The sequence below is a fragment of the Osmia lignaria genome, chromosome 12 (assembly GCF_051020975.1).
Source record: "Osmia lignaria lignaria isolate PbOS001 chromosome 12, iyOsmLign1, whole genome shotgun sequence".
In the NCBI taxonomy this organism is placed as follows: Eukaryota; Metazoa; Arthropoda; class Insecta; order Hymenoptera; family Megachilidae; genus Osmia; species Osmia lignaria.
This window is the reverse complement of record NC_135043.1, coordinates 11,264,061-11,273,568: the sequence shown is the minus strand read 5'-3', so window position 1 is coordinate 11,273,568 and position 9,508 is coordinate 11,264,061. Positions and strand designations below refer to the sequence as shown.

Below are 9,508 nucleotides of genomic sequence, written 5' to 3'. Positions count from 1 at the left end.
AAACAGCTCGCGTGTAGAGTCGTGTTTTTAAGCCGTGTTCGATAGTTTTTCAACGGGCTGTAAAAGACTGAAACGAAGTGGAAAAGCAGCAATGTGAGAAGGGATCCGGAAGGAAAGGTCGGAAGATGGAAGAGTTGGAAGAACGGAGCAAGTGTTCGAATAAAAGGGGGGTGTAGAAGGCCAGGGAAGTAGCGTACAAAGGTGGTTGCAGGGGTAACGTAGGTAAGTAGAAAGATGGTAGGTGTCTGGCAGAAGGTGGAAACCGACGTAACCAGCCAGTGCTGAGAAAGCATGGCACAAGCCCGTGAAAGGCACCGATCCGAGAGAACGATACAACACGAACGGCCAAAATGGCTAACGTCGTTCCAACCCTCTCCGCTACCCTTCATCATCCCTCCACCCTTTTCTCTCTGCGGTCTTTTATAGCCAACGAGTGGCTTCGTGCTGCTGGAAAAAGGATCGAATCTCGAGTGAAAGAGTATTTGCCGAGATATCGTTAACACTGGTCGTCAGGGATCGAGTGTCAATTAGGGAACATCGATGCAGACTCTAATTAAATAAAGTTCTTTGTCGAAACGTTCCAATATCATATTATTATACGGAGTTATTACTCTGCAGACAATGGTGGGAATCGAATCCGCCGCGGCTGGTCAGGAAGAACGCGTAGCGTCGAGTCAAAGCGTAAAACCGAACGCACGATGAAACAATCTCTCGATTCTCGATTATTGCTTTCAGCCAGCAATTTTTCAACGCTCGCATACCGTAGCCAACGTTTTTCTCGTCCGCTCGAAGGGGGTGCCGCGAGCAATTTCGCGTCTACGCACCACCACAGTTACGCTCTTTGCTTCGCCTACCCGCCTAACAGACAGACTACACGAAGAGGGATAACGCCACCACATCTTCAAAAGCTCCTCTGTCCTTTTCCAACTCAGATCCATCAAGCATCCCCCCGTCTCCGTCACTTTCTCCGCGCGTTCGTTCCGCTTGTAACCGGGGAGCGCGTGCGCGTGGAAACGGCGCGAGGCGTCGGCGTCGGCGTCGGCGTCGTGCCGGGGGCGTCGCACCAACGTCGTCGGTCAACCGACCGACCGTCTCAACCGAGTGTTCTCCTCTCTCCAGGCCAGTATCAAGCCGGGAGCCGTCGAGAGGGTTGTTCCACCTGCGTATAATCGGCCCTGATGTTACGCTCTGACCACCAGCTATCCGACGATTAACCGTATCCCGATTAAACTGTCACCGGGAGCGTTGCTGGTCGACCTTTTAGCCAGCACTGGCTACTACAAGCTGAACACCACGGGCTGGACGAGAAAAATGGGGCGTACGCTGAGCCACGAGAGACGGATCGATCGCGAAACAAACGTACGCTGGATGGACGGCGACGTGCAGTAACGTTTGTCGAGCGGAAAGGAAGGAAAGCTTTGGCCAGCAGAGAGCCGTTCGGGGGTGTCGCGCCATAGTGGGGTGGAACACGGTGGCTGTTTGTGGAAAACCGAGCGAGACACCGGTCGTTCGAACGTCGTGTGACAGTGCGCGAAACAGAGACACGTCGAATGGAATAACGCGAGTTTAACGCGAGGGGTGCGTGGGTGAAAGTGGTCGGTGTCAGCGTCAGCGTGTATTAGGAGGTCGAGGTCGTGTCACGTAGCAGAGACACATCGACGTTCGGAAGAATCAGCGAAATACTGGAGCCACGAGTAATTGGACGAACACCATAGGAGGCCTATCGTGACACGCCGAGAATCGACCAAGTGGAGAGGAGGAACTCGAGAGGGGTGCTTGAAGAGACGACGACGTCGAGAGGACAGACGGAGAAAGTGTGTCACCGACGTGGTACATACGAGGCGCCTCGAGGTGCCTTAGGTTAGGTTAGCGTAGCTAGACTCCCTTTGCACGAAGCGACAAATTCAAATTTTTCCTTCGTAACAAGCCATTAGAGCAAAAAATGCGCTTAAATAAACAAAAAATTCTATCATCGAAGCTTCCATTGATCCGGTTACTGGAGAAGCGAATTGATTAAGCGCGGTCTAGTGTTGTCAAATTGTGCGTAACGTGATCGTGAAGTGATACTATCCTCGCAGAAGTATTCGGTCAATTAAACCGTATCGAAAGTGTATGTGAAACCCGGTGGTCAAGTGTGCTCCTAGCGTGTCCAGTGTCATCGAGCGTCTATCCATTTATTCTATTTCTTAATTAACAAAATAATATCCATATCCAGCTAATTTTACTCTCGCTGATCGGTATTGCTGATTTTCGATTGATCCGTATTAGTGATAAAGAGACAACGAAGAGGATAGTGGGATTACACAGGGACGTGTGCAGAGTCACTCTCTCTTTCCACATTGGTCGGGCACGCTCATAGTCGAAGGTGATCGGCGCGTGCGTGCTCACGTGCGAATGAAGCCGGTACAACGTGGCTAGTGAGTACACAACCAGCGGAGGTACTCGAGTCTGATATCCTCGCGAACAGCCCGAAAAACAGCCTTTCTTCTGGTGATGTGACGAACAATAAAAAAGGCCGATTAACCGTTGAAGCGACGCCGCTGAAAATCGCGATCGTTTAGCTACGAACAGGAAGCATGCATCCCTCGCAAGTGTCCAGCAACGTGGGCGCGCTTATGCCTTTGCTGGTGGTATTGGTTGGCCAGGTAGCCTTGTCCTTCGTCTTGGAAGGTTCGTCCACCAGCTATGCTCAGTTCCGCAAATGGAACGCAGGTCTGAACGGCACGCTGGAGTTCGAGTTCAAGACCGAACAGGGCAACGGTTTGCTTCTCTACACCGACGACGGCGGTACATACGATTTCTTCGAGGTGAAACTTGTCGAGAGTGCGCTGAGGCTGAGGTATAACCTTGGCGGCGGCGCCCAGATCGTCACCGTCGGCCACGATCTAGGCGACGGCCACTGGCACAAGGTGCAGATCACCAGGTTCAACGAGAACACCACGCTGACGGTAGACGGTGTCAGCGCAGTCTCAACGTCGCGAGGCAAGGAATTCGAGTTCGGCAAACTGACGGGCAATTCCGATGTTTACGTGGGCGGTATGCCCAGCTGGTACAATAGCAAGCTCACGTTGCTCGCCTTGCCGAGCGTGATTTTTGAGCCAAGGTTCAACGGTTTCATCAGGAACCTCGTGTACGCCGATGGCGAGAGTACCGTGCCTAAGAGACAGGAGATGAAGAGTCGGGATGCCAAGGTATGTGAACGCGTTTTTCACTAATATTTCACTATTTGTCTTTACATTCTCTTCGAGTTCGTTAGACGCCTTCGTTAGCAGACCGTGTGGAGAATATTGGTAATTGAATTATCAATAAAGCAATTTATTACTTTACCACTTACGTCATTGAATTTCTTGTCAGCATCTGAGTATAAAATTCAAGTATAAGAGTAAACGACACATTCGTGTTCTTTAATAAACTTGTGCAACAAACGAGAGTCCATGAAGATGATAAATTGCATGCACGAAAGAATGAAGAAAATATATATGGTTATATAAAAGCCATAAACACAGGCTTTAGAGGAAGTTTTTCAGTAATAAATCGAGCTCGCCGATAAAAATCTAAAGCCATCGCTTATCCGCTTTAATATCCGGCTTCTACAACATCTTAATAGCGGAAGATCGATTCGTAAGGCTGACGATATTCGATCCTTGATCCAAACGTTTAATATCCCCCAGGAATATTAATAGGTTACGAGTTTGAAAAACCGATTACGATGTTTTCATCTTTGAATGTACTTAGCATATTTATTATTGCTTATAATACATGTTTGCTATACCGAATATCTCAAATGTACAGAGAGTACAATACGAAATTATTATTTTCTACGTAAAATATTCCGAAGAATTCATCTATACATAGGTATATCGTGCTCATTTAGGAAGCAAACCGAGTACAGTATTAAAGAAGTCAACAGTTCGTGAGATATTTAAAATTTTTATTAAAAAAAAAAAAAAAAAAAAAAAAAAAAAAAAAAATTATCCTACTTTCGAATTGAAAATATCTGACAAAACTATGAACCTTTTTATAATCTTTCCGCTTATACTATCAATTTTGGGACATCCTATTGAGCATAATGCAGCGCAATAAGCTGCAACGGAGATAAGTTAATGCATGCAAGCTGCGTACAGGTGACAGGCTATCAATTATGCATGTTTGAACAGTGTTTTTCGAGTTTCAATCCGACGATATCGAGGTGGCTGCTGTTTCGTTCGGGCCGCACCGCGCCGCGCCGATCAAGGAAGAAACGAAAAAGACGATAAGTGTGATTAATAGACGGGGAAAGGATATCGTTGCCGGAAAGATAAGTCGTTGCTTCGACGTTGACTGATCGTCGTAGATTAATCGCCACCAATACTCGCGAAACTTATTTCATTTTTCGATAAAGCAATTAGCGGTGCGCCATGTAATTATTCAACGAGTTTGCACGCGAACTTTGATTAATATTTTTAATCTGATGATGCAATTAATACCATCTCGCGTTAGTGAATTTTTCGGAAAAGGGACGTTGTAATTGCGCGCAAAGGACAAAGGGATAAATTCAGGAAAGATCATTACTCGCGAACCGCTGATTGTAATCTCGAAACATAAATACCCTGAACATTAATGATATCCATTTCGTTAAAACTCTTCATGAACTTTTCATCTTTAAACAAAGAAACCGATCTGTGAGTTACAGTGTCGAATAATTCCTTTGACCAACGAAAGCATCTGCATTAAAAGTTCCAAGGGTAACAGGTTTGCCCTATCACTGTCACCATAACGGATAACACGACCATGATCTATCAACGAGTGGACTATGATGGATGGATCTGTAGATTATATGTCGATCAATAGCGTATCTACAGTTCCGTGTATCGAAGGATGTGCGAAATTTACCTTTAAAGAGATTGATAAATGTGTTTACGTTTCTTGTACGTACTAGGTACAGTTATGCAGGACAGGTACCTACTGTTAATTCATGATACATGTTGCCTAGTGCACACATCGGTAACATTGAACGTGTTAAGAATTAAGATATTTCTTGTTTTGACACTTTTATGAAAATAATTTATGAAAACATAAATTTTTGTGAAAAACACAAATAGCATAAGCTTTTCGAGAATTTTCAATGGAATGTTTATTTAAGTCGTCAATCTCCCAAGAATAAAGGGCCGATCGCAATGAAAGCAAAACTTTCTATGCAATTAATTAAAGGTATCGGAAAAACGATCAAATATTATCACTCACGAAGCCATAATATTCCCCGATCAATCTATAGTTTCGATGTGATTCTGTTTGCTGAAAAGTTCAACCGTTCGCCGAAATGAGATATTAGACCGGTAATTAATTTGACTGGTTAATGAGTTTTAGTTTCGATCTAGTGACAATGGAACAATCCCATCAAATTACTTTCCACTTAATTCCCTGTAATGACAACACATTTTTGACCAGGAAAAACATGTGGTTTATTAAATAAACGAAACAAGTTAAATTTGTAATACAGTTTCGTTTTCGTATTTTTTTTTAATATCACATTTTATGACGGATAACTTTATTAATTTAGCTACATTTCAAGCAAACTTTAAAACAGTTTGAATTGTGAACTAGATTTCAGTAAGAAATATAAAAATAGGGGGCCATCGTTGCCTCTAATATTTTCAAGTAGCATCCTCATTAAATATTTCAATCCTTATTACTATTACCTACTTTGAACCAGTTTCAAAATTTCTCCAATTTAGTTTCCATGCTAGTCAACGTATTAAAAAGATACCCTAACCCGAAAAACTAATTAAATTCATCACTCGAAGAAACTAGTCGAGCAATCGATGAAAACATCCCCGTGAGCGAAACGTTTCGTTCAACTCTCGCGAAAGTTTCAGCACGGCGAAGATGTTGAAACGGTTTGTGATTATGAGAAGCAATTTCATGCCAATGTAATTACAAGAAGGGGGCGGCATCATGGCTGCAGGATCGTGTATTTGCGTTTTAATACGTGCATCGGGCTGGCAGCAAAGCGTCCTCGATTTGCATTCGAGCGCCTGTCTGAGTGGCGATTCAGGACAAGCAGAATCGTGGAATACCAATGTGCTTCTTAATCGATTATGCTACAGCTCTGTGTATATCTCCGCGTATAGGTAATAACAGTGGGAAACACATAGGTGTCTTCATTCGAGGATTGTGTGTATACTTGTAATAAATCAACGAACAATCACGATTGTATGAAACATCAAGTGTAGAAAATAATTTGAAAGAAAACTTTGAATATATTTTGGACACTTGGCAAGGATTTTTCTGTGAAACTTTTTCAGCGGATCGGAAAAGAGCGGGAACTTGAAACAGCCGGACACAGTGGTCGGTGGCGAGGCGAGTTACGAGGACGGAGAAACGATGCTCGGTTTTGTCGGTGGTTCCCCGAACAGACCAGGCCGCGGTTGCGACGCGGAAGAGTGGGAATGCTTTCCGCTTCCGGCGAAATTCCCGCCATATTCCCCGAGCGCGGGACTTCCGGATCTGTGTAATTCACTCTCGTCTCCTCCCTTTTGCTACCTTCGGGGAACGATCTAAAGCCTTCCCCCATTCTGTGATGACCGAGCTGCTCCCTTTTGTACGAAACGTACAACACGATCCCAATAAAATACGAACCGAGGCTCGTAGAATTCTCTCTATATGCTCTATATGCTCTATATGTATACGCCACAGCACGAAACTTTCCGACCACTCCATTCTTTGTTACACTTTGAAACGTTCCTCTCCCCTCTGTCTGTCTTTAAGTGACGCTCGTTTATCTCGGCAGAAAATTCTTTCGTAGTTGATTTATAACATCACTGAATTCTTTCCTTTAACAGTTACATTTTTTCTGTGAATAAATATTTCTCTCTGTCCACAAGTTTTACATAATTTTCAGAAATTCTTTATTCTGGTAGACTGCTGAGATTATAAGACGATTCGAAAGAGGTCAAGAAGCGGGCCGGGCAACCACCTAAAGTCACTGTATTCTTATCGAACAGAAAAGAAAAGGCGGAAGCAAAAGTAGGAGGGCAGGGAATCGCAGTAGCATGTATGAAGGAGATCGGAGAAAAATGTGTAAAAGTGGAAGTCTGGACTCGACTGCCATCGAGTCTCTTTTCAAACGATACCTTATATGTACCAGCATGCTCGAGGCCCTTCGTTTCTTTCACCCTTAACTCGACTCCCTTTTTCCACCTTGTTCTTTTCCTCTACCAAGGTGACTTCCACTCAGCACCGATATAATAGCAATTTAATACCGTAGCTCGGAGAGTCAAACGGAAGCAAGGAAACCGATCTGGACACCCTCCACTGACGTTACGATTATTTATAAATCATTGATTTCTTCGCTTTCCCATATATGTAGTATATATCCAGTTCTCTATGTTTTCTTCGAAAGCTACCTTGTTGCACTTTTATGTGTTTCACTTACTATACAGTAAGTTTCCTCTGGCTGTTCCTCTTTGGACGACACGTCTTGTCGCACTAGCAGCCGCGTCCAGAATCTCGAACGTTAAAGCAGCTCCATTGGCTGGCTCCCCGGAGAAATTCGATAAATTCGGTGCTCGGAGCTTCTTCCTGTCTTGCTGCCGCTCAATCGCGTAATTCGACGTGGGAAAGACGAGCGGCTAGGAAAAATGAAGAACGATGCTGATATCGAGCTACGGGGATATGGGTTAACCCTTTCCCGATCCGGTTTACTTTCACCCTTTCCTGTCTCTCTGTACTCGATCAATTTTGGCTGACACGGATGGGATGCCTTCATTTTATGGGATATGCGAGTAATTTAATTGTCGAGAGTCGACGCGATTTTATTTACCAAATGCAAATTGTGTTCAAAAATGAAATATTTCCAACATTTCATCAGCATTGCAATTAGCTTCGATGAGGATCGAAGAACTGCTCCTGTTCCTTCAATAATTCAAGAGACAATAAAAGAAAGAGACATCGATAAATCTCCATGTAATACAATCAATTACAAGTTGAACGGGCGTTGCTCGTTAAGGATAACCAGGATTCAACAAAGATCGATGTTTACTTGAATTTCCTGTTACAAAACTGCTGATTTGTTCCCGGTAATCCGGCACAGAAATTCTTTCGACGATGACCTGTCTTCCCGTTGAACTCGTTTTTTCTTTTTTCTTTTTTTATTTTTCAACCAAGGATTCACGATCGTTAGGCGATGCGCCAGTTCTTTATTCTTTCGTTGGATCCAAGAAAAAGTCGTTGCCCATCGATGATTAAGTCGTCGTCCCTCGAGTTTTATCCTCCGAGGATGAAAAGAAGCCCCGTTGGGAAGACTTTAACCAAGCTAACCCCCTTCCCGTCTATCTTGCTTTCGTCCTTCCGCTTCTACGTTCGGCCTCGTTGGAATGGAGGAAACGTGGTTTTATCTTCGATCGTATTTTCGCGCCGCTGCGGTCTCGTTTGCGCAAAGTCGAGCGAGATAATCGATACGTCTTCGTCTACTCCCGCCACCTGGAACAACCGAGATGCTATTTCTTTTCCTCCAGGCTTGTCCTTTATAGGTACCGTTTCCGCGCGATTCCTTTTATCGAGTCACCTGCAACCCCTCTTCGGTCTTCAGATCACTTGCTCGCTCCCTTCCTTTTAAACGATCTTCTCGTTGGAACAGTTTCAAGGGGATCGTAAAAAAATATGCCTTCTCTTGATTCGTCCATCGTACAAATGACGATTTTCAATTTTCAGTATGCATAGGGTGATTGATAGATATTCTGTCAACCGGCACCAATCACAGAATTCTTTATTTTACTGAACAGTGAATATGTTAAATAAAATTGTAAGGACGTTCATATTTCTACCGCAGCAGAAACTTAATAACCGAAATGTGAAAGACGACAGGATATTTCGAGATGTCGCAATTTCAACCGGCATATTCATCGTCCGCCTCTTCATAAACCACAAACATTATACACCCACGTACACTATAAATCTTCTATGATTCCAAGTACACACGCGATACACTTGAAGTGTACCGCTTGCTCCTTTTCATTCAATGCAAGGCTCTTGAATACGAGTATCTACTTCCATTTCGACTTTCAAGCAGTCGACTAATACTATACTTAAATAGAATATCTTTCAGATATTGCAAAATTTTTTTTTTTCATTCTTCTTTTTGTAAGCTACTTAAAAATAGGATTTTTCTAAAATAAATTATTTACAAGATATTCCAGCTGTTGTTACGTTTGAAATTGAACGAACACCCTGCATGAAAATTGATAAAGGGAAAAATTGCTTTTCGTCCAAAGTCTTGTTCCTTCTTCTGTAGTAACATCGTAGTAGCTACGATTGATAAAAAAAATGTAATAAAGCAGAAGGGAATAAGTCACGTGTACATATGTACGTCTATATAAGAACGTAACTGCTACAAAATTAGTCAATTTCAGTTTGTTCGAGTCAGTCTGCTCTATCAATCACAATTTGTCTCGGTACTCTTCAGTTTCTGCTGACTGTGACGAATAATCTTCTCTTTCGAAGTGCAGGTCACGTTTTACAAGTCCTTTAG

At 43.4% G+C, this 9,508-nt stretch overlaps 1 protein-coding gene across 7 annotated transcripts in view; it reads left to right on the top strand.

The window, feature by feature from the left end:
• The first annotated feature begins 1,078 nt into the window (after positions 1-1,078).
• Nrx-1 (neurexin 1) overlaps positions 1,079-9,508 on the top strand; it is a 183,001-nt gene continuing 174,571 nt past the window's right edge. For 4 of the 7 annotated variants that reach the window (XM_034337131.2, XM_034337129.2, XM_034337130.2 and 1 more), the window contains exon 1: positions 1,079-3,191. In XM_034337131.2, coding sequence (XP_034193022.2) covers positions 2,577-3,191 — 615 coding nt within the window. In that variant the 5' untranslated portion in view covers positions 1,079-2,576. The remainder of the gene's footprint in view (positions 3,192-9,508) is intronic. The other 3 variants (XM_034337133.2, XM_034337135.2, XM_034337134.2) reach the window with 1 other exon arrangement.